The 24,345-nt window shown below is 40.7% G+C and overlaps 3 protein-coding genes across 7 annotated transcripts in view; 1 reads left to right on the top strand and 2 right to left on the bottom strand.

The window, feature by feature from the left end:
• The window catches only part of usp6nl (USP6 N-terminal like), a 126,454-nt gene extending 122,594 nt beyond the window's left edge, over positions 1-3,860 (top strand). For all 4 annotated transcript variants that reach the window (XM_039791342.1, XM_039791344.1, XM_039791341.1 and 1 more), the window contains one exon: positions 1,053-3,860. In XM_039791342.1, coding sequence (XP_039647276.1) covers positions 1,053-2,662 — 1,610 coding nt within the window. In that variant the 3' untranslated portion in view covers positions 2,663-3,860. The remainder of the gene's footprint in view (positions 1-1,052) is intronic.
• A 2,751-nt stretch (positions 3,861-6,611) lies between these two features.
• On the bottom strand, positions 6,612-12,275 carry echdc3 (enoyl CoA hydratase domain containing 3). The gene is made up of 6 exons (XM_039791340.1): positions 12,076-12,275; positions 10,549-10,670; positions 10,237-10,334; positions 8,943-9,143; positions 7,984-8,162; positions 6,612-7,563 (listed from the first exon to the last, which is right to left on the bottom strand). The coding sequence occupies exons 1-6, from the start codon at positions 12,210-12,212 to the stop codon at positions 7,410-7,412; spliced, it is 891 nt and encodes a 296-aa protein (XP_039647274.1). The 5' UTR covers positions 12,213-12,275; the 3' UTR covers positions 6,612-7,409.
• Positions 12,276-12,974: 699 nt separating this feature from the next.
• kcnj8 (potassium inwardly rectifying channel subfamily J member 8) lies at positions 12,975-22,882 on the bottom strand. Of its 2 annotated transcripts, XM_039791338.1 has the most exons (7): positions 22,235-22,881; positions 20,991-21,047; positions 17,730-17,878; positions 15,751-15,911; positions 15,065-15,204; positions 13,887-14,103; positions 12,975-13,687 (listed from the first exon to the last, which is right to left on the bottom strand). In XM_039791338.1, exons 1-7 carry the CDS (start codon positions 22,609-22,611, stop codon positions 13,436-13,438), a joined length of 1,353 nt encoding a protein of 450 aa, XP_039647272.1. In that variant the 5' UTR covers positions 22,612-22,881; the 3' UTR covers positions 12,975-13,435. The 2 variants fall into 2 exon arrangements, with proteins under 2 accessions (XP_039647272.1, XP_039647273.1); XM_039791339.1 differs by lacking the exon at positions 20,991-21,047 and having other exon boundaries at positions 22,235-22,882.
• Positions 22,883-24,345: the final 1,463 nt, after the last annotated feature.

The raw sequence follows: 24,345 nt of genomic DNA, 5'->3' as shown, positions 1-24,345 counted from the left end.
AAATGCACTCAAGCAGTAGTATACTTCATGTGAAACATAAATATATACTGATCTGATTACAGCAAAGACAACGTCGGCAGTATTGACAGCAAAATAGGCTACAGAACATTTTGTTTCCTTATTGACGGGTGCAATATTTGAAAATCGCAAATTATTTATTATTTTTTTTTAAATGACATTTATATCTGCATTTATGTCAAAACCTGGAAAACGCTTCCAACACGCTTGCGTGTCGCGTGAAAAATAGGCATCGGCCCTATTTCTAGCATGCACGCGTTTTCGGCGCGGCTCAAGCCACCCCTGAGACGTGCGTGTCACGCAGGCAGTGTGAAAGCTCTAACCGGTTAACATGGGAGCCAAAATTAAAAACAGACGCGCCACGCAGCTGACACGCTCACGCCACGCAGCCAGTGTGAAGCTGGCCTTACAGTCCCCAAAAACACCCAGCGTCACCATCACTGTGTCTGCACACTGTATATATGTTCCGGTCAACTGTACTTTTTATTTCTTTGTGACGTGAAACAGTAACTTTAAGTATTAATGTCATAACTTGGACTGGTTGTAGAATAGTAACTTTGGTGCAAGCTGAGTAGTCTTAAGTGAAGAAATATTGCTGTGGCTTTAATGCTTGTACTTATCTGTCTCAGTACATTCAACATGGTTCATTAATCAAAAACTATTTCTGTATGACCTTTTAAGTCTGATGCTACTGCTGCAGCTAAGTACAGTTTAATGAAAGAGACCACTCAATTGAATGTCACTTCCTAATTGAGCCCCCTCCAGTGAGCTGGGAATTAATATCAAACACTCTATCTGATGGGTTTCTTTTCTGTCCTTTGCTCTTTGCCTGTGGAAATGTGATTATGTGTCGTGATGAATGTAATTATCCTTTATTTTTTACCTCTCAATGGCAGTGGTGTTGCATGAATTCATGTCCCTGTTGTGACTCCTCATCTGATGTGAATCAGCGCCACAAAGTGTGTCAAACCATCAATGTTCACTTTCGATTCCTGATGGTGCTCTAATGCGTTTCCACTGTTTGCATCTTGCAGGTAAAGAAGACGAGTATCCCAAGAAGCCTCTAGGGCAGCTCCCTCCTGAGCAGGCAGCAGCAGCAGTGAACCACGTGGCCAACGGCCAAAGCCACGCCGAGCCAGCCGAGCCTACCAGGGATCCGAGTCCTGTACCAGACCGCCAGCGGGACAGTCGCCCCCCCAGCAGGTCACGCCGGGACTCGCTGGAAAAATCGATCCGCCACCACAAGGCTGACAAGAGGGATGCCCGCTCCAGGGGGTCGGGGGAGATCCCAAACGTGCAGCGAAAGCAGTCCGCCTCCACCACGCCGGAGAGGGGAGCAACACCGCCCTCAGCCCCCACCCCTACACCACAGCTCGTTACAGGGGAAAGAGGGAAGCCTCAGAGCCACGCCACCGCCAACCATAACTCCAATGCAGCCTCCAGCTCTCGCAAAGAAATCACTCCCCGCTGGTTCAAACCCTCCGAGACAAAGCTGGAAGCAGTCAAAGCAGCAGCTGCCCGGGAGGTCCATCTGAGCAGAGGGACATCGCCGGCCCCCTCCAGCCCAGAAGACAGTGCTACGCCCCACCGCCGGCCACGCTCCAAAGGCTTCATCCCCGACGCCAACCGCGGCTCCAACGCCTCCCAGTATGACAATGTACCAGGGCTGCCGGAGCAGGATTTTGAGATCCTGGAGCTTGACAGACCCCCGTCCAGAATGAGGAACCCTCGCAGCGAGACACCTTTCAATGTATCGTCCCTCCATCAGGGCAGCCCCAGTCGCGGACCCAGCCTGGCTGGGAGCGTCGTCTCCGTCGCATCAGGGCCTAGAATGGCCAAACACCCTCTTCCTCCTACATTTTCCCACAACAGTCCAGGGGGGGTCCAGGCCAGCTACCCTGGCAGCCAAAGCCGGTACCACACCCCTCCCCAGCAGCACTCCCCAGGCAGAACTACTACCGAAGTCCCTATCTTCCACCCCGCTTACAGCGTCAGCCTGGACCACAGAGGAGAGGACAGACTCTATGCCCCCCCCTCCCGATTTACCCCACCTTCCAGCGTGGTGTACGGGGAACGAGCGTACGCCACCACCCAGCGCCAGACCAACAGCCTCTCCCCAGAGAAGGCTCTTATGAACAACTCCTTCGCTACATACCGCAGGCAGCCACCACCTAGCTCCTCCCACAACCCCCGAAACGCCAGGCCTCCCCCGGAGCACTCCCTGCAGCTGGAAACCCAGGGGAGCTCCACCCCCATCTACCTGCAACAACTCACCTCCACCACACAGGTCTACGCTCCGGTGGACTACAGGTTTGAGGGGCATCGGAGGGGCGAGGCAAACCCGCACTACCTGCCAGAAGGCGGGCCTCGGCGGCCTGTAGACGGGCTCCCGTGGGCTCCGGAGGATGGGCTGCCCCTTCAATCCCCAGGTGGGATGCCGCGCTCACCCAGCTTCCAGCGAGCCCAAATGTCTCCCGTTGAGGAGTTTACTTTCCCCCCCAACCCAGACGGCCTGCTTCACTACAGGACACAGTTCCAGGAGCAGCAGCCTGTCTTAAGGCAACAGCTCCCCCAGCTGTTTGGAGGACCACACTACAGGCACGCACAGGAGGCGTTCGCCATGCAGGAGTCCATGCTGCTGTGATTGGACGATAGAGAAATGGCAAGACACTGTGTGTATAAAAAAAAAAAAAAAAAAACTGAGGTGTAGTCACTGACACTGTGGTAAGACAAGCAGTAGTCCTAGCTTTGTTAGGAGCCTGGTGTTGTTTCTGCTCTGTTCTTTATGTGTGAAGTACTGACCTTCTGACTGTCACGCTGCATCGTAACGTTGCAGGATGCACCAGCCTTTGAAGTTTTTACTGATCACTTTAAAAAGAGAAAAAAAAAAAAAACTGACTGAAGATTTTATTTTATTTTTCGATGTAGAGCATTAACAAGAGGAGACAGAATATAACTTTTAGAGTCTGATACAGTATGTACAGTGAATCTTTTGTTAATATGCCTGAGTTGTCAGTAGCAGGGGAACATTCTCCTGAAAAGGGAAAACTGATTTATTTTCCATCTTTATTTTTTTATGTTACTTGCAGATATTTACATTAGAGATTGATTTACTCTATATGCTTGTGAATGTTATTTTTAAAAGAGAAGAAATACTATGTCCAATGATAAAATTAGAAAGCAGTAATGAACATACATACACTGTACGTTTTGATTTCAATTTTGCAGCACCTACAGTATAGAAAGGGCAGTGTTTGTTGTTTATTTTCGAGTCTCTTTTCAGTGATAATATTCCTTCCTGATTAACTGATGTGCAATTAATTGCTCTTTTATACGTGAAGTAAAGTTGGTTATTTACACATATTTGAGGCCAGTGTAGTTTTTGGATTAAAGAGTCAGGGAATATAGAGCTAATTTGTGAGGGCTAATAATATATATAGTAACCATAGATAACATGTTTTTTCTTTAGTGCTCTACTGTAGTTACCACATCTTGAGCACATGCAGCCAGAGATTGATGTGAAATAGTTGCAGTGCAAGTTCATTACGTCTTATTATTTTCAACACTGTCATATCAACTACTGTTCAGCTGCTGGCACACACTCACACACACACTACATATCACAAATGTGTTAGTCACACATTTCAACATTTAATCAGTCACATTTCCTATTATTCTTCCTCATACTCGTGGTTTTGAAGCAGGTATTTCTCTAACAGTATTGACGTACTGTTCATTACATTCCTTAAGTTATCTTTGTTAAACAACTAATTGCAGACCATTCTGATACTTTGCTTAATAAAATGAGGTCAGTGAAAATGACTCGCTGGCTCTGTCTTTGACTTGCTGTTTATTCCAATGGGGTTTTTTTTCTGCTGCTTGTCTTTCCTACTAATAATCAAACTCTGCCCCCCAGTGGGGACATAAGGATATAAGCCCAAAAGGTAAGGATAGGCTATGTTTTTAAAAAGGGCAGAAAGTGTTTTTAGGATGCAATAAATGCAAAATCCAGGATGATAGATTTGGTAACTAGTAATAGTAATTGAGGTTCCAGCACTTAACAATGAAAGGTAGAAACAGTTTTTTTCTCAGCCGTCAAACCTATATTAGGCTAATCCTACTGAATCAGTATTTTATTTTGTTTATACTCTATTATAACTTCCACATCCAGATAACAATCGACTATAAAAAAAAATTGTATTTAATCAATAATGTAATAATGTCTTAAGATAAAAATGTCCCTGGTTCCAGCTTCCCAAATGTGAGAATATTCTACATTACATATATTTTGGTTTAAAACAAGCCATTTGAAAATATAACTTTGGTGATTAGGGAATTGTTGTGGACATTTTTCACTATATTCTAAACGACATGTCCAATTATTGACAGGCTAAATTAGAGTGAAAATCATTCAGTTGCAGCCATATCTTAAAACCAATTATTATAATTATTATTTTTCCCAGTAAAATAAGATAAATGTGCGATCACGGAAAACTTGTATCATGTGGACGCGCCGACACTGTTGTCATTACTTACAATTCTGAAATAGTGGATTAATCAATCAGTCAAGCAACAGATAAATACTATTTTGATTAAATACTTTTTAAGCAAATCTACCAAATATTGACTACTTCCAGCTTCTATGGATTTTCAGCTTCCCTTTTTCTGTGAACTGATGATTTGGGGGGTTGAACAATTGCTTGCTTGAAAAAAAAAAAAAGAAAAAGCTATTTGAAGCTAAAGGTCAAATTTGGCTTCAGGAAACTGTAATGTGTATTTTCTGACATGTATAGACCAATTAATAAAAAAATGGCAGACTAACCAATAATGAAAATAATAGACCTAGTTATGTGCAGACTTGCTACAATCTAATTGATTAGAAAATGTACAGAAACAACTTGTTAAAAATAAGTAAGTTATACTGAAAAAAAGTATATGCTGCTGAATGCATTATAATGTTCTTGTATCTTTGTGGATAAATTAGTGGAACATGGCTTCAGTTGAAAGTCATGTCAAGAGCTTTGCCGGATGAGCAAACTCTGGAGAACAACAAAATCCTGCCTCTGGTTCTTGCAAAGAATAGTTGTCAGTCGTGTCAGTGGTTTGCTTTCACAAAATATTTACACAATGAGATTTTTGATAAATAATCATCAGTAATGTGGATATAATGACTAAGTGGGTAAAGGCAAATAATATAAACAGTTACAACAGCCTGGTAAGTTCAGAAAATGACATCACTTTACTGTAATGCAGCCTCTAAAACGAGGAAAAGACACCACTTATGCCATATTACAATATCCAAAATCTAAGACGATATCTAGTCTCATATCACGATATCGATATATTGCCCAGCTCTACAGGGGACCACTGAGGCCTATATAAAAGCATCCAAGGAGCACCATGTCATGGACCTTTAACATGACCATTAGGCTTTCATTGCCTGCTGCTACATAACATTAGTTTACAATCCAAAGACTATTCATTTAAACCTTAGATGCAGCCAGGAGCATTATAAAGCAAATTCAACAACCAAAGGCATTCAACAACTGGCAAGACAATAATGCCGATAACAACTTTAATCTCAAGTGTAAGCTATCATATGCAAGCACCAACAACAAAACAACATATGTTTTCTTGCTAAATGTAAGCACGTTTGAAAGCCTCAGTTTCACACTATATAGTGTGAAACGGAGGCAAGACATTAAACAGCAGACATTAAACAACAGTTTCATACAAACAGCAGGTACATAGTTAGCGTGTATCCCCGGTCGGCAGTGAGGCAAGTTTAAAAACTGGTTAAAAAGAAAAGTGCATGAGTTGCCGCTGTCACGGTGTTGTGTAGAATCGGGTTTCCCTCCTGTTAAACTGAAAGCGACCACTCCGGGGTTACGGCATAAGGTTTGGTTCAGGTTCAAGAGCATATACGATAAAATTGTAAACTATATGAAATACAGAAATACGGTCTAAACATTCTCGACAAAACAAGGAGTTCGGCTTCGCCAAGCACTAAAAGTTACTGGTAAAAAGTTTGACCTAGCTAACTTTACCATTAATACAAGATGTCGACCATGTACTATCATCAGTTTGTGCTGACATATAAAATGACGGAAAAGCAAATCACAAAGCAATGCTTACCGCTGTTGATAAAACCCTTTAAAACCACTTCTGTCTAGATTAAAAAGTTACTCTGTCGAAAAAGTTTCTGACCTGCTTTCGGAAATTACCTTAAAACAAAGATGGCGGCCGGATGTGACCTCATCAAAATATACGGAAATTTAAAATGATAGAAAATAACTCTAATATAAATGTACCTGATAATAGAATAATTTAAAAATAATTAAGAAACTATTTTGGTCATGACCATATTCATATACTTCGTGGTAAGTGTTTTATTGTGAAATTTGTTTTTTAGTAATACTTGATGGCAGTCTTGTAGGACCGCAATTGTGTTGCAAAGTAAAAGTAACCAATTGGCTCCAGAAGTATTTTTCACCTTATTATAAAGTTATATACATTACATTATACAGTGTTATTTGAATGTCCTCAATGTTCTGAGGATATTAATGTTATGAATAATTCAATGATAAAATAGCTTTATGTTAGGGCATCTATTTATTTCAACTTTGCTTCTGAGAAATTGCTTCATTGACGCAAATGGGATTAAAACACCACCGTATACCCAATATATAAAAAATTCATTTAAAACTGACCAAGAATCCGAAACTGATTTAAACTGCGTGTGAACCATTTAGTTTCTGTTCACCATTTGCAGTGCACAGAGCTGTTTTATTTTTGGTGGTTGGATTCCAAGCTATCCTTTTACATGCTGAAATGCACCTTGCGACGTCTCCTCTTATGTCTTCATGTACACATGCTTTTACTTTTTTATCAAAGAACCAGATAGGTCCTAATGAGCTTAAACTGTAAGTCACCTCATATTGTCTATGCATAAAATGATGCAGTAATTTCCTTCCAAAACACTGGAAATTTGAAATAACTCCTACCAATGTGTATCCCTATTAATTGCATTTACAGTTATACAAATACGAAGAGCAGCATTCTTCGTCCATTATGTCAAATAACATCTGAAGTCCTCTGGTTGGTATCAAAGTATTTCCTTCTCATCTCCACAAAGCAACTTTTAAGGCACACAATGGTTCAGCTACTTGTCTTCAGTCCCAGCAAAAAGGAGGAAATCCTCAGGGAACAGGAAGTCAATAATTCAAACTTCAATCGCTGTGATCTTGCAAATTACACAGCCACATTTTAAAAGTAGCCTAGCCCATACATTGACTTGGGACTGGTGCTAATTATTCTTCCACACTAGTAACCGAAGACCACATGTACCAGTCAGGATAATCACTGTCTCCTGTGATAAAGTCAACAGTCCATCAGTCATGGGCCTTTTCTGCTTTATTGCTCCACACTGGCTTGCGTTTCTCTATGAAGGCCCGGATCCCCTCCTGTCCGTCTCTTAGAGCCAGGTTGTCAACCATCACCTTGGAGGCAGTGGCATACGCTGCATCTCGACCTTGAGCCATTTGTCTTTGAAGGAAACAAAGGAGAAAAGAACACCACATGTGAAGGGAAATGTATATTGTTTTAAATGTTTTCACATGAGGAATGCTGATTATTAGGAAAATGTATAGTTCTTCATAACATTTTATATCTGCCATCACCAACAATGTTTGCCAAAAAATATTCTCTAATAATTCCAGCTAACTAAAGATGCCAAAGTGCAGCATTTAAAAAAAATCAGTTTATATTTCCATCATCTTTGTACTCTTTAAACTATATGCCATAGCCAAACATTTTTGATGCCATCATCACTTACAGGCTGACAATCTTTCAACTGATAGAATCATTTTGAAAATTAAACCTTTTCTTGTTTTGGGGGTGACCACCATGAATCATGTCAAGCATCACCGGCCTTTAAAAATACTTTAATAGAATTTAAATTCTCACCTTTGGAAAGTGGCCTTGCCGAGGGCTACAACAGGTTGGCTAGCCTGACACACCCGCTGGGCGATGGCTAACGTCTCCTCTTCAAGTCGTTCTTCTGGCACCACCTTACTGATCAGACCATGCAGCAAAGCATCATGGGCGGAGATGGGAGTTCCTGTGAAAAGCATCTCCATGGCAACCTGGTCAAAAAGAAGGCTGATATTAAAGGTGCTCTAAGCGATGTTGGGTGACGTTACTTCTTTTTGACGTTCAAAGTATTTTCAAACAAAACGAAGATTAGCTCGTTCCTCCCTCCTCCTCATCCCGTTCCCTCCCTTCTGTGCTTCAGCGCACTAACCCCCCCCATCCTTCTTGTCTGTTATTGGCTGAACTTTGGAACACAGTTTGTGTATGTTTGCAGGTTGGACCACTTTGTTTTTGTTGGCGTGTGTGGACCCTAGGCTGTCTACAGAGACCGCGTTTTTTTACAGTGTGTTCAGGGTACAGGCAGCTCACGGATAGTGAGGAGATGTTTGCTGTAAGTGACAAAAAATGTTGTAGCCTAAAAAACACGTGACATCGCTTAGAGTACTTTTAATTTGTAATAATCAAAAAACATTTGGGCAGGATATTTTACAGTTGAAAAATTAATTTTATTATCAAAGTTGACAGGAACAGTAAATAAAAAATAAGTAGGGCTATAAGTAGGGCTACAACTCACAATTATTTTGAAAATGGCCAGCACAAGTTTCCAGAGCACAAAGTAATGTCTAGATTTCCTGTTTTGTTTGACCAACAGTTCAAAACTCAAAGATTATCTTGGGATAATAACTTGTGCTAATTATGACTAAAAGCTCAGAGATTTGTTTAATCCTGACAAGTTTTTAATGCATGAAAATATCCAATGTAATTAAATTAAACATCACCTCAAAACACACTTAAAGTGGGCGAGTGTCTTTCCACTAAAGTTCAGCTCTTACCTTCCTCGGCACAGCTCTGCCGATGGCCACCGCCGGCGTCGAGCAGAACAGACCCACGTTGACACCTGGAGTGGCGAAGGTGGACTTCTCCGTCGCCACGGCAATGTCACAGCTGGCAACAAGCTGGCAACCGGCTGCTGTGGCAACACCGTTTACCATGGCGATCACCGGAACAGGTATGTCTTGTATCAGAGTCATTACCTGAAGCACAAGAGCCAGTGTAGGTATTTGTAGGCCTGCAACAATTATTTTCTCGATGAATCGATTAGTTTGTTTGGTCTATAAAATGTCGCTCCATGTTTTCCAAAGCCAGAGATGACATCCTCAAATGTCTTGCTTTGTTCACAAATCAAAGATATTCAGTTTACTAACACAAAGGAGTGAAGAAACTAGAAAATAGTCACATTTAACAAGCTAGGATCAGAGAATTTACAGAGAAAAATTATGAATTGATTAATTTAATAGTAAACGATTAATCTTTACAGCTTTAGTTATTTGTGTGTGTGTGTGTGTGTGTGTGTGTGTGTGTGTGTGTGTGTGTGTGTGTGTGTGTGTGTGTGTGTGCGTGTGTATGTCATAGATAAATAATACATGGCAATCCTGTCACATTATCATAAAATCTGCATTTGTCATAATTCTTTTTTTAATTCTTTTTTAAAGATTCTTTTTTGGGGCTTTTTCATTTTAATTCAATTAAATTTTATTTATAGTATCAACTCATAACAAGAGTTATCTCAAGACACTTTACAGATAGAGTAGGTCTAGACCACAATCTATAATTTACAAAGACCCAACAATTCCAGTAATTTCCCAAGAGAAAGCGTTCATATTAGATAGTTACAGTGGATAGACAGGAAAGGGGGAGAGAGATGGGGGATGACATGCAGAAAAGGGCCACAGGTCGGAATCGAACCCGCACCGCTGCAAAGGACTCAGCCAACATGGGGCAAACGCTCCTACTGGGAGAGCTAGAGGCTGCCCCCATTTGTCATAATTCTTTAAATCTTCCAGACTAATGGATGAATTGATTAATAAAAAACATTTAGTTACATTAATCAACAACCAACAAAGTGGGGGAGATAGATAGATAGATAGATAGATAGATAGATAGATAGATAGATAGATAGATAGATAGATAGATAGATAGATAGAGAAGAAAAAACAACCAACAAAGTGGGGGAGATAGATAGATAGATAGATAGATAGATAGATAGATAGATAGATAGATAGATAGATAGATAGATAGATAAGAAAAAAAGACAAAAGGGTGGGAGAAAGAAACACAGAGACTAACCTCTGCACAGGTGTGAAACACCTTTGTGTGATATTCTCTGCCCTGGGCTGACGTTAGCTCCTTCAGGTCGTGTCCAGAGGAAAACACTGGACCTTTGGCTGATACACACACACACACACACACACACACACACACACACACACACACACACACACACACAGACACACACACACACACACACACACACACACACACACACACACACACACACAGACACACACACACAGACACACACACACACACACACACACACACGTTAGACCACCATCTTTTCCCTTTCTATCACACACTCACAATAAATACTGTACCTACCTGATATGATAACAACTCTGAGATCATCCCCGTCGACGTCAGTAAGGATATCTTCTTTGAGGGATTCCAGCATGGACAAAGAAAGAGCATTCCTCTTCTTGGGATTGTTCAATATTATTCTCCTGGAAAAAGAAGAAGAAGTTACATTCTACAGTGGTGGTTTGTGTATTTGAGCACTACAGTTTGTTACAGAAGTTGTCTACTAAACTGGTATTGTAGTACAGGGATGTGCGGCTATGTTAGTGGGCCAAAAAGTCACCAAACTTTGCAGAAGAAAACAACTGTGATTCTATAATAAACAAACGCAGGAGATGAAAAAAAAAATAAGAATGAACTGCAGCGGAGTCATTATACACTAAATACTACAGACACTTGTACCTGAGGATATATTCATCCCAGGTTTAGTCAAAAGATTTAAAGCAACTTTACAATCTGTGGAACTTGTATGACCGGTTTTACCAATAAGATAATGTCCCACTTCCCTTTACATTTAAACCAAACTCTATTCAAAAATGTAGTAATTTAATGTAGTAATTTAATCTAGTCATATATAAAAAGATACACACTTGGTACAATAAGACTTCAGAGTTTGTATTATTGAACAGAATACTTTCTTTAACTAGGCACACAGAGAATATTGAAGTACTGCATTGATGAACAATTTATGTTGTACTGGTGAGACCTTATGACTCTCCACCACAGACAGAAATCGTATACATCTAAAATCTGCATAGTAACTAGATGGCATACCAGATCAATATTTTACATTTACACAAAAAACGAGCTCATAAGTTTAGTGATATAAAAAGTATTCATTCTTTACTTGAGTAAAAGTTGCAATACTAGGCTACTAATGTAATGATACTCTATTAAAAGCAAGACCTATTCATAATCTTAATTAATACATGTGGAGTATTATCAACAAAATATATTTTAACGTGGTAGCTATAGCCAAGACGGAGTTAATTTTAACTATTTTAAGTAGTTTTTGGTAGTTTTAATCCACGTTATTATAATTATTTGTTTTAATTGTTAATTTAATCTGTAATTGGTTATTATAGCTGTCAAATAATTATAGCAAAATACAATGCAAATGTACTCCAAAAAGTGCAACATTATATGACAGTGGAGAAGTAGTGTAAAGAAAAATAAAGTACCTCAACATTTTAGTACTTGAGTAAATATACGGAATTACTTTCCAACATTGCATTAATAATGATATCGTTCTATAAATTGAAGTACTTAATAGTATGGGAAGCAATTTACACCAGACCTCGAGAAAGAAAACGTTGATTTAACAGTAAGTGTGAAATCCAAATAGTGGCTTTTTATTACAAAAATATGGTTTTGACAGGAATGAAATGTATGCCGAATTTATCGTAAGACATTGGCATGTTTAAAGAAGTGCTGTATGTACCACTGTAACATGCTGCTTGTTGTTCAAATCTATATTATGTCCATAAATAAGCTTCACCTGACAGCAGTACTGAGTAACAGTTTCAAGAAGGACACATTTCGTTACTGCACCTTATTCCGTTGTTTTGCTGTCTCACCGTCAGCGGCTCCGGTTCCGTCTGAGAGTAGAAACGAGTCCCTGTCAGCAGTGGTGAAGTCCTGCTGAGCTGAAACACACCGACAGCTCTGCAAAACAAACTACGAGCCATGTTGGTTGGTGTACGCTTCACCTTCCCACTCTCACTTCCGGGTGCGACTACGTCAAAGGCACGTAAGGCAACGTAAGACTAATGACAAAGTCCAAAGGATACTTTTAGGACTCGAGGACACCTGTATTTGGTACTCCATGTATTAATTGTCAAACGAAGATTGTAATGGCCTGAATTTGTTAAATAAAGGTTGGATTTAAAAAGAAGAAAAAAAAACTTTTAGGACTCGAATGCAAGATTATATATTGTGTAAAACTAATTATAATTTGATAGTAATCAGGTTATTCGTTTTGAAAATGATAAATAATAAGTAATTGTAAACGTTAGGCTACATTTTCATTAATAATGCAAAATAACTTAAGGTTCCCCCAATATAACTGGATTTATATTTGAATTTAGATGTGTGTGTTTAGATGCCTGTTTATTTTAATGTGCATGCCCTTTTGTATATCTGTTGATTTAAACAGAATTACTCTATATTTTTTGTACTATCATATTTTTCTTGTTTTATTGATTGATTGATTGATTCATTCATTCATTCATTCAACCTTTATTTATACTGGAGAGATCATTGAGGAGCAGCCCTCATTTACAATGACATCGAGTTAAAAAGACAAAAACACAAAAAAAAAAGATATAGGCTATGACATATGATATGTTTCTCAACATAATTTGATTTCTTTGCACAGTTGCTTGAGTGCTGATTTTCTAAAAACATTTTCTCGCTGGGGTCATTTGAGCAGTTCAGATATTAAAACCATATTCAAATGAAGTGAGTGCATTTATTCTCAACAACACAAAAGACAAAATAAAGTGAAAAACACACATGGTCAGTACAGTGATTGATTGCCACTAGCTACCGCTACAAGTAGTTAGACTGTGACTTTATTCAATAAGAAAATACATCTCCCTAGAAATGGTAAAACAGGCATAAAGGCCCAAAGTTTATTATTGCTTTGTTGATAATGAAAAGATAGAAAAATGGATTGGTTTGTGGCAGCGCTATGAGTGTGGAGAAATAAACTGCAACAGTTCATTCTAAAAAATAAGAACTAGATTACTCCATGCGTGTGAACATGAGGTAACATTAAAAGTGTCGGGAGTCTAGATAAGGCAGGGAACAGAAAGAGAAGGCGTCCCGTTAGACGAGGAGAAACACCAACGCCCATAATCCTCCTGGCCACCAGGAGGAGCAGGGCAGCCATCGGGAGGCAGGCCTCATGTCAGGTAACGGCGTTCAGGTTCTGGCCTCCCTCGGTCGGGGTGAAGAACTGGACTTTCGGTGTCAGGAGCCCCGAGTTGTTCCTGCGCAGACCCCCGCTGCCTCCTGCGTTTTTACGCATGGAGTTGTTGCGCCGCATGGAGTTACGCTTCCTCAGCGAGTTCTGGTGCGACAGCTCGCTCTTCTGCAGAGTCTGGATTAGGATAGACGGCTTCTCGTCCAGTTCTCTGGCGCTGCAGCGTGGGGTCGTTACCTGAAACACAGGTATCATTTACAGTGATTAGTAAGTAAGCGATTATCATAAGAATATAGGTAATAAAGAAGTAACAATCTGAATATACAAGGAAGAGTTGCCTAAAATATCTAAAATATGGCAAAAGAATTTAACAGTACGACTTCATGCTAATATTTTCTGTACCAATCGGTGAAGATCAGTTTGTTAGAACTCTCACCTTGACTGTATTACCAAACTTGGAGTAGTCCACAGAGTACACGCCCTCCTCCTCCGTCACTATGGGAACGAAGCGGTGACCCCACTGGATCTCGTCGGAGACGTAGGAGGTCCGGGCCTGCGTGGTGATCCCCGTCGTCTCCACGACGCCCTCCAGGATGACGATCACCTCCAGGTCGCTGCACTGCAGCTCCATGGCCGACAAGTCGTACAGCGGGCTGACAACACACAACCACACCTTTACACTGGGTGTGTGTGTGTGCGTGTGTGTGTGTGTGTGTGTGTGCGTGTGTGTGTGCGTGCGTGTGCGTAGAACTGTAACAATTCAAAATTTTGCTGTACAATTGATCGTCTCAGAAATAATTTCAATTACCAATATAATTGTCTCTTTCTGTCAAATTCAAAAATATTTTTTTAGATATTTATTACTGTATTATTATTATTATTATTATTATATTGCTTTTTTAAACAAATTCAAGTTTTGAATGAATTCCAGGATACATCTTTTGTTTGTTTTGGTTTTTATATTACTGCCATGTGACCCAGATAATGTAGTAACACAAATACACAGCCTGTGAAGTAATGTGTGTGTGTGTGTGTGTGTGTGTGTGTGTGTTCAAAATCAAAAAAACTGACCCATCTCCCAGAACAAAACACTTTGTAACACACGTTATAATGCTCGCCTAGCTGCTAGCGTGGCACGCCCTCATACTCTGCTTCTGTATGGCTAGTAGTCCTTACCTAGATACTGTCAGGGCACGCCCTCATACTCTGCTTCTGACTGGCTAGTAGTCCTTACCTAGGTACTGTCAGGGCACGCCCTCATACTCTGCTTCTGACTGGCTAATAGTCCTTACCTAGGTACTGCACATGTGCGACTCCCAACAAAGATGGAACAGAGGTGCGATGCCTCACTCTGTAGCTAGAACAGAGAGCTCAACACACAGGGTGAAAAGAAGAGCTGCAGCAATGTGCAGTACAACAAAAAATATGGTGTTTTTTGAAAATAAAACTATGTAAACCTATTCTGATATAACCTCTAAATACAATTATGAACCTGGAAATGAGCATAATATGAGCACTTTAATATTCCTACAGATTTTGTCCCACTCCTCATCGTCCAGTGTAATACTCAGATCCCTTTCCCATGTCTCCCACACACCTCATCTAATCTGGTACCTGTTTTTGTCGATGATGTGGCAGATGATGAGCGGGGCGAGGAGGAACAGGCTGTTGCTGGCCAACGCCGTCTCCGTCTGGACGTCGATCTGATGGATGGGGATCACCTCCCCCTCCGGCGTGGTCGTCTTCCTCACCACCTACAGCCACATAGTCCGGATTATTATCAGTTCATTTTAATCTTATTTGTGCACCTTTTTTTCCTCATTGCTAAATCCGATTATTCAAAATAAGTATAATTTCATTTTGATGGGGTTGAGCCAAGCTTTCAAAGTGAAGTGATGTGGTTCAAAAAAAAATACATGTTTTTTTTTCTTCTCATAAATTTGTGAGTTTTTTCTCGTGAATGTAACACATTAATCTTAAAATATATATTACCCTCCTCCCCCCGGCTACGTAATTTTTTTTAACCTGCAATGGCCCTAATACGCCACGATAGGTTCCTTAAATTTAAAAGATAATCTACGAAATACATGGATCTTACATACAACGAGAACAAAATCTAAAAACTACTGAAGACTACTCAGCAAAGAAAGGAAACGTTTTTCATCAAGAAGAAACCATCTAGCAAGGTAAAATAATACGCTGCTGTTCAGTAAATGACAGATTTAAGTAATTCTCCTTCCCTCCAGCACAGAGGTAAAAAGAGAGCGCTCTTCACTGGGGATAATGAAGTAGACAAGCACCTGTAACCTGACGGTGGCTCCTATGATCATGCTCTTCCTGAGATCCCCGATACGAATCATAAAACACAGGCAGTTGTTTCTGACGGCGATCACGGCGTGGCGGCTGAAGATCAGCGTCTCTGCCCGACGGTTTGACTGCGCCGTCTTCATGAAGATGCAACCTGTGGCGAGACAAAGACACATTGTCAGTAATCTAACACGATTTGTCTATGAGAAAATCAAAGCCATTTTGTGCAAACTAAGAAAAACGTGGGGGGGGGTTACGTAAGGCTTGTATCATGTGGACGCGTCAACAGTTATGTTGTCATTACTAGTGCGTAGTTTCTGTCTCCCCCATGAGGAATTCTAAGTAATGACAACAAAACTGTTGGCGCGTCCACATGATACAAGCCTTCCGTGTCGAAAATCGTATGTATCGCGATTTTTTTGTGCGACACATTTTTTTTAAAAGATAATTTTCCCCAGAATCAATATTTTTTATTCATCATTTAAAGAAACAATTTATAATTTATAATATAAATATTTTCTGTTCAAACGGTACCACCGACAGCGACAACGTCGTAACTGTTTCCAGCAAAAGAGAGCGAAAGCAGAAAATGCAGAAAATCCATGTTCTGTTCTTCTTTACAGATGAAACAAATGTCAGACTGACTGACAGACATGTGATGTGCAATCTTCTTAGAAAACTATTAGTTTTTAGAAATGTCTCATGATATATTGTCTCTAAAAGTGTATTATTCAACTTTTGTTTTTGTTAAAGAAGGAAAAGAAAATTGCAATACTCAACCCGCCAAATGCTGGTAAAGGTTTACTTTAGCGGGTTGCATTGTAAAGTTATTAGCCAAACAACACTGCATCTGTTTGAATCGGCCGGCTGCAGAAATTCTGCCAGATTGCCAGTTTTCCGCCAAGAAATTTGGGCGCTTTGGTGTGTGTGTTTGGCTTGGAAATGTAATCTTAATCTGGCAACTCTGCTCGTAGTACTAATCCTACATTTACCATGAACACCATGTCGTGACGTTGGCTACGGGTCTAGTGTGCAGTATTGATGAAATTAAGTAATTCAGTTATTAAAATTTTTCGAAATTAGTAAAAAATTTGGCTAGTGGAAAATCTGATTAGCTGGTAAATTTAAAAATGTACGATCAATGTAGCCTGGAAATCCAGACCCAAATCTGAAAGAAAAAGGTCTGGCATTGAGTAATGAAAATGGCCCAACTCGAGGGGCGGCACCAAGCATGCATTTGAAAATCTGCCTGCACGCAATTGGATAACCCTACGACCAATCACAACAATCCACAGGGTGACGTATCCAGAGCTTAGCTACTAGCGGAGCTAACTGGTAGATTAAACTCTTGCTGTATACGGTCGGCAAAACGGCAAAAACGTCCTTCTTGCAAAGGAACGATTGGAGCGCCGTCTTCTGTTCCTCTTTTTAGATAAAAAGCCAAGTCTAACTCGTTCATCGTAGCGGCCAAAGCCATTTCAAACAACTGGTGTTCATCCGTAGCCATCTTCCAATGTTTACTAATGACTTTGACGTAGGAGCTCTGTCGTCATCTGTTTAGCTCGCCGCTGGCCCGCCTATATCAGATACACCAATGTGATTGGTGCAGCTCGGCTACAAGGGCATTGTTAATGAGCATCATTACTGAATGCCAGAGTGACTCGCTGAGCATATTTAAATTGTGCTCTCGCGAGAACTCTGGATTTCCAGGGTACTAGCAATGTTGGCTGGTGATTAAAAAAGTTAATTTAAAGCCCTGCTTAATACTATTGAATCGCGATACTTCTAGAATTGGAATAAATGAAAATCGTGATACAAATCGAATCGGCACCCATGTATCGTGAAAGAGTCGAATCGGGAGAAAAGCATATCGTCCCAGCCCTAATGTTTACACTGTAGTATTTCTACTTTTACGTAAGTGGAAGATCTGAGTACTTCTTCCACCGCTGGCAACCCTTTGTGAGTCTCTTACCCAGCATGACAGCGTTGATGATGAGCCCGATGATGTTCTGCATGATGAGGACGGTGATGGCGGTCGGACAGTGCTCTGTTATCATACGTCCTCCGAAGCCGATGGTCACCTGAACCTCGATGGAGAACAGGAAGGCTGACGTGAACGACCTGAGGAGAGAGATATCGGAGATATCGGATCACGGAAGGCTTGTATCATGTGGACGCGCCGACAGTGTTGTTGTCATTACGGAGAATTCCCCGTGGGGGAGACCGAAACTACGCACTATAGCTTTAAATCAGTCTGATCCTTTTTCTTAAAGGTCCCATGGCATGAAAATGTCACTTTATGAGGTTTTTTAACATTAATATGCGTTCCCCCAGCCTGCTATGGTACCCCAGTGGCTCGAAATGGTGATAGGTGTAAACCGAGCCCTGGGTATCCTGCTCAGCCTTTGAGAAAATGAAAGCTCAGATGGGCCGATCTGGAATCTTCTCCTTATGAGGTCATAAGGGGAAAGGTTACCTCCCCTTTCTCTGCTTTGCCCGCCAAGAGAATTTGGCCCACCCATGAGAGAGAGAGAGACATCATGGCTTTCAAACAAGCAAAGTGGCAGTTGGTCAAGGCCACACCCCCACCCTCCACCTTGCTCCCCCCTCTCTCCTCCTCAATAGCTACAGACACAGAAATGGCACATACTAAGGAAAGCTCATTGTGGGACTGGCTCCTCATGGCTGTAATTCTGCACCAAGGCTGAATTTAGGGAAAGAGACTTCAGATACAGTATTAGGGGACCACTAAGGTCTATATAAAAGAGACTTCAGATACAGTATTAGGGGACCACTAAGGCCTATATAAAAGAGACTTCAGATACAGTATTAGGGGACCACTAAGGTCTATATAAAAGAGACTTCAGATACAGTATTAGGGGACCACTAAGGCCTATTTAAAAGAGACTTCAGATACAGTATTAGGGGACCACTAAGGTCTATATAAAAGAGACTTCAGATACAGTATTAGGGGACCACTAAGGCCTATATAAAAGAGACTTCAGATACAGTATTAGGGGACCACTAAGGTCTATATAAAAGAGACTTCAGATACAGTATTAGGGGACCACTAAGGTCTATATAAAAGAGACTTCAGATACAGTATTAGGGGACCACTAAGGTCTATATAAAAGAGACTTCAGATACAGTATTAGGGGACCACTAAGGTCTATATAAAAGAGACTTCAGATACAGTATTAGGGGACCACTGAGGCCTATATAAAAGCATCCAAAGATCAGCATGTCATGGGACCTTTAAGGACAGTCACTCCCATTGGACTTTGTTTGTACTGGGTTAAAAGAATAAGAAACATATTTCCACTGATTATGTGCAATATTCATGGTTTTCAATGGTAGCGATGGAAAAGAGAAAGGGGGGATAGTACCAATACAACAATGTACAGACTACTCCATAGACACCTTAACTGCATGCCGTACCCCTCTCTACCCCATTTAAAAATAAAGTAAAAAATGTCCCCAAAAAATCTTTAAAAAGACGTGTGTGTGTGTGTGTGTGTGTGTGTGTGTGTGTGTGTGTGTGTGTGTGTGTGTGTGTGTGTGTGTGTGGCGGCTAGTATTATGAGTATTATGTATTATAAGTACCGATTCTGCAGTAAAATGTCTCCTGTTATTATTAGATTGTTAATACAGCATGTTACTGTTGTAGCTGGAGGTGGAGCTACTTTTTAACTGTATATACAGTTTAGTCCAGTGGTCCCTAGAGGTCGGTTCCCTTCCTTGGGGTCACCAGATCCAAATCTGAGGAGTCTTGAGATGATTAATGGGAGCGAAGAAAAAACACCAAGTTCTGATGAACAAATCTGTTTTCAGTTTTTGGACTTTTTCTCTGATCTTGGGGGCTTGATTTGTTTATGAAATATTTGAACTAGGGCTTAAAAACATTATTGTTTACTGTGGCTTTCTAATAAATTAAATACATGTTATTGTTTCGTTTTTTTGAAGAAGTACTCTTTGATCTCTTAAGGTACGTAAAAAGTAGTAGCAATACAAGACTGTAGAAATATTCAGTTACAAGTAACAGTCCTGCAATACAATTTTACTTCACAAAAGTATTAGAATCAAAATAAACTTAAGGTGTTTTTATTGTCTTTTAAATGCCTTTCTTAGCATTTAAAATAGTTTCTTAGCACTAAATGTTTATGTATTTATAGACCACTTGCAGGGGCGTAGCACAAAATTCTGGGCCCTGTAGGAAGGCATTTTCTCTGCATCTACAGCTATCTATTCTAGCATCTCACATGAGGGCCCTGGGTACTCAGTCCCCCTTTCTCTATGTGATAGGTTCATCACATTTTAATGTAAAGTCTTAATCTGAAATGTATTTATAGCTGTTAAACAAAAGGATTAATATTTCCCTCTGAAACGTAGTGAAGTAGAAGTAATACAATGGAAGGAAGTAAATGTACTTTTCCCACCAGTGTTGGGGAGCGGACAGAGAAGGGAGTTAGCTGGAAGGAGAGGTGACTAAGGTGAGATAGGGGGAGGAAGGAAGGAAGGAAGGAAAGAAAGAAAGAAAGAGAAAAAAGAAAGAAGGAAGGAAGGAAGGAAGGAAGGAAGGAAGGACTCGGTGAACTACAGTAAGAGGGAGGTGCCAAACCCTCTCCTCCTCTCCCTCCTTCTCCTCCTCTTCTATCGAATTAAAAAAAAAAAATGGAAGAAGAGAGGAAGGTGAAGAGGAGGGTGGGTGGCTTGGATGAAGTAATGATGGATGGATGGAAAGAGAGAGAGAAAGAGAGAGAGAGAGACAGAGAGAGCGCGAGGGGAGGGAGCGAGACAGAGACAGAGAGTGAGACAGAGAGAGTGAGAGAGACAGAGAGAGAGGAAGAGAGAGAGAGAGAAAGAGAGAGAGAGAGAAAGAGAGAGAAAGAGACAGAGAGAGAGAGGAAGAGAGAGAGAAAGAGACAGCGAGAGAGAGAGACAGAGAGAGAAAGAGAGAGAGAGAGCGACAGAGAGAGAGAGAGGAAGAGAGAGAGAGACAGAGAGTGAGACAGAGAGAGAGAGAGGAAGAGAGAGAAAGAGACAGAGAGAGAGAGAAAGAGACAAGGAGATAAAGAGACAGAGAGAGAGAGAGGGAGAAAGAGAGACAGAGAGAGAGAGAGTTTTAGTAACAACAACAAAAACAAGTCGCGTCAAACACACTTTAATAATCCAAATCGCACATGTAATTTGTACTTCAATAACAGGTATGGACACCGCTCCGTGTCTGTCTTACTTGACTCCGGTGACGCACTGGGTCCTGTTGTGCTGCTCCGGGTCCAGAACCAACTCACTGTAGAAATATTCAGTTATAAGTAACAGTCCTGCAGTACAATTTTACTTCACAAAAGTATTAGAATCAAAATAAACTTAAGGTGTTTTTATTGTCTTTTAAATGCCTTTCTTAGCATTTAAAATAGTTTCTTAGCGTTTAATGTTTATGTATTTATATACATAAACAAAACACAAACATGGGGTCACAAACATAAAAAGAGGTTATGTTTTATTCTTGCATTTTATTTGATAGGTTCATCACATTTTAATGTAAAGTCTTAATCTGAAATGTATTTATAGCTGTTAAACAAAAGGATTAATATTTCCCTCTGAAACGTAGTGAAGTAGAAGTAATACAATGGAAGGAAGTAAATGTACTTTTCCCACCAGTGTTGGGGAGCGGACAGAGAAGGGAGTTAGCTGGAAGGAGAGGTGACTAAGGTGAGATAGGGGGAGGAAGGAAGGAAGGAAGGAAATAAAGAAAGAAAGAGAAAAAAGAAAGAAGGAAGGAAGGAAGGAGGAAGGAAGGAAGGAAGGAAGGAAGGAAGGAAGGAAGGAAGGAAGGAAGGAAGGAAGGAAGGAAGGAAGGACTCGGTGAACTACAGTAAGAGGGAGGTGCCAAACCCTCTCCTCCTCTCCCTCCTTCTCCTCCTCTTCTATCGAATTAAAAACAAAATAATGGAAGAAGAGAGGAAGGTGAAGAGGAGGGTGGGTGGCTTGGATGAAGTAATGATGGATGGATGGAAAGAGAGAGAGAGAGAGAGACAGAGAGAGCACGAGGGGAGGGAGAGAGACAGAGAGTGAGACAGAGAGAGTGAGAGAGACAGAGAGAGAGAGGAAGAGAGAGAGAGACAGAGAGAGAGAGAGAGAGAGAGAGGAAGAGAGAGAAAGAGACAGCGAGAGAGAGACAGAGAGAGAGAGAGAGGAAGAGAGAGAGAGACAGAGAGTGAGACAGAGAGAGAGAGAGGAAGAGAGAGAAAGAGACCGAGAGAGAGAGAAAGAGACAAGGAGATAAAGAGACAGAGAGGGAGGAAGAGAGAGAGAGAGCGACAGAGAGAGAGAGAGGGAGAGAGAGAGACAGAGATAGAGAGAGTTTTAGTAACAACAACAAAAACAAGTCGCGTCAAACACACTTTAATAATCCAATTCGCACATGTAATTTGTACTTCAATAACAGGTATGGACACCGCTCCGTGTCTGTCTTACTTGTCTCGGGGGACGCACTGGGTCCTGTTGTGCCGCTCCGGGTCCAGATCCAACTCCCGCTCCCGTTCCTGGCCCAGGTCCCCGTGCGCGAACGCCACCAGCCACCAGCTCATGGCGAACAGCAGCCAGCTGCTGACGAACGTCGTGGTGAAGATGACCAGCGTGAAGCGCCATTTCAGGTCCACCAGCGTGGTGAACACGTCCTGCAAGAACCGGCCCTGCTCGCGGATGTTCTTGTGCGCCAAGTTGCACGATCCGTTTTTGGCGATGAAGCGCGCCTTGTTCACGCGGTCCCTGAACACCGGCTTGCGGGGCATCCGGGAGGCGAGCCCCGGCACACCGAACTCCTCCGGGATGATGCTTTTCCTCGCCAACATCTTTTTCTGCCGCTGATGCTCTTTTGGTGATCGAAAAAGAGGAAGAAGAAGAAGAAGAAGAAGAAAAAAAGCGTCAAAGTTTTGTAGTCCGTCTTCAGTGCGTCTTTACGCGCGGACCAAACATGTCCACCTGCAGGAAAAGCCCGCTCCGAGACGCAGCAGCTCGTCTCCTTGTGTGGACATTTAGAGGACGTTTGTGTGCTCAGCTCCTCTGAGGGCTGGGACGCTCTCCTCTATCCTGTTGACGTAGTCCAACTTGTAGAGTCCAGACCCGCTCAGACCAGGGTGCTGCTGCTGCTGCCTTCACGGACAGCTCAGGGACCGTCGGAAAACACGACATTACTACTGAGTTTTCTACTGAAAATACTTTGTCATAAATGTCATGAATCGTACTATGACCTTTTTTTTTTTTTACATACTATACTATGACGTTTTTTAAAACCTTTTTTACTTACTATACCATGACTTTTTTTTTCAACTTTTTCCGACATATTATAATGACTTTTTAAAACTTTTTTTACTTACTATACTATGACTTTTTAAAAAAAACTTTTTTCAACATGCTATACTATGACTTTTTAAAAACATATTTCGACTTACTATAGCCTACTTTTACTTTTTTATTACTTTTTTCGACTTACTATACTATGACTTTTTTAAAACTTTTTTCAACATGCTATACTATGACTTTTTAAAAACTTTTTCGACTTACTATAGCCTACTTTTACTTTTTTTATTACTTTTTTCGACTTACTATACTATGACTTTTTTTTTAAACATTTTTCAACTTACTATATATGACTTTTTTTTTAACTTTTTTCGACATGCTATACTATGACTTTTTAAAAACCTTTTTTGACTTACTATACTTTGACTTTTTTATTACTTTTTTCGACATACTATGACTTTTTTTGACATCATACATTTCATGAATCGTCGTCACTGTTAGTAACAGTTGTATATTCCACCCATCTCGTGACTGTATGTATTAGATAGCCTACATCTGGAGTGCAACCACTGTAGTTAAAGGAATAGTTCTACATTTTGGGAAATACGCCTATTTCTTTTGGACGGACGGTTAGATGTCTGTAGATATTTCAAGTCAAACGATCCCCAATAAAAATGTATTCATGTCTGAACCCAATGCACATCACTTTAAGTTTAAACATTCATTAAACCCCTTCATTATGAATGCCAGATGATCCAATCCAGTTCTTTTAGACTCCAAAGGACTACTTTATCACATATTTCCACATTAATGTCACTCTTATAAACTTTAAATTGTTTTAAGTTGTAGAAAATAAAGGATCCTGTGAGTCTATCACAATCATGAGAGCACATTTGGACTCTGTTATGTTCTATTATCATAGTTTAATTCACTATTTTGTGTCGAAAAATGAACCAAGTTTTCCTTTCAGTGTCTTTCTATTGTCTCAAGGCAGACAGGATTTAGTTAATGGTCCCATAGCAGAGCTAATGGACCTACAACAACTTTTTCTGGCCTATGAAATATGAATTAATGACTTAAACTTTACCTTTCACCTTTTTTAATTCACAGCTACAATGAAGCTATGCAGGCTAGCTTTACTTTGAATATTATTTTTAAGTCAGTTTTTTCCTCTTTCTCAAAGTGTGTCGGATCATTCAGAGCAATATTCTTAAATAGAAACTATGCAATTAATGCAGAATGAAAAAAATACACAAGATATGGAAATAGTTTCCAGGCTAGCTAAA

The sequence above is a fragment of the Perca fluviatilis genome, chromosome 23 (assembly GCF_010015445.1).
Source record: "Perca fluviatilis chromosome 23, GENO_Pfluv_1.0, whole genome shotgun sequence".
Classification (NCBI taxonomy): domain Eukaryota; kingdom Metazoa; phylum Chordata; class Actinopteri; order Perciformes; family Percidae; genus Perca; species Perca fluviatilis.
Note: the sequence above shows the minus strand (reverse complement) of the source record. Positions and strands in the feature narration are given on the sequence as shown.

Excerpts from the sequence above, each read along its gene's own strand:
- echdc3 (XM_039791340.1), bottom strand. The coding sequence starts at position 12,212 with ATGGCTCGTAGTTTGTTTTGCAGAGCTGTCGGTGTGTTTCAGCTCAGC. Across the intron at positions 10,335-10,548 it reads CAGAGTTGTTATCATATCAG|CCAAAGGTCCAGTGTTTTCC; the intron begins GTAGGTACAGTA and ends TGTGTGTATCAG. Across the intron at positions 9,144-10,236 it reads TGTTTCACACCTGTGCAGAG|GTAATGACTCTGATACAAGA; the intron begins GTTAGTCTCTGT and ends CTTGTGCTTCAG.
- kcnj8 (XM_039791338.1), bottom strand. The coding sequence starts at position 22,611 with ATGTTGGCGAGGAAAAGCATCATCCCGGAGGAGTTCGGTGTGCCGGGG. Across the intron at positions 15,205-15,750 it reads GAGCCACCGTCAGGTTACAG|GTGGTGAGGAAGACGACCAC; the intron begins GTGCTTGTCTAC and ends ATGTGGCTGTAG. Across the intron at positions 13,688-13,886 it reads AGTTTGGTAATACAGTCAAG|GTAACGACCCCACGCTGCAG; the intron begins GTGAGAGTTCTA and ends CCTGTGTTTCAG.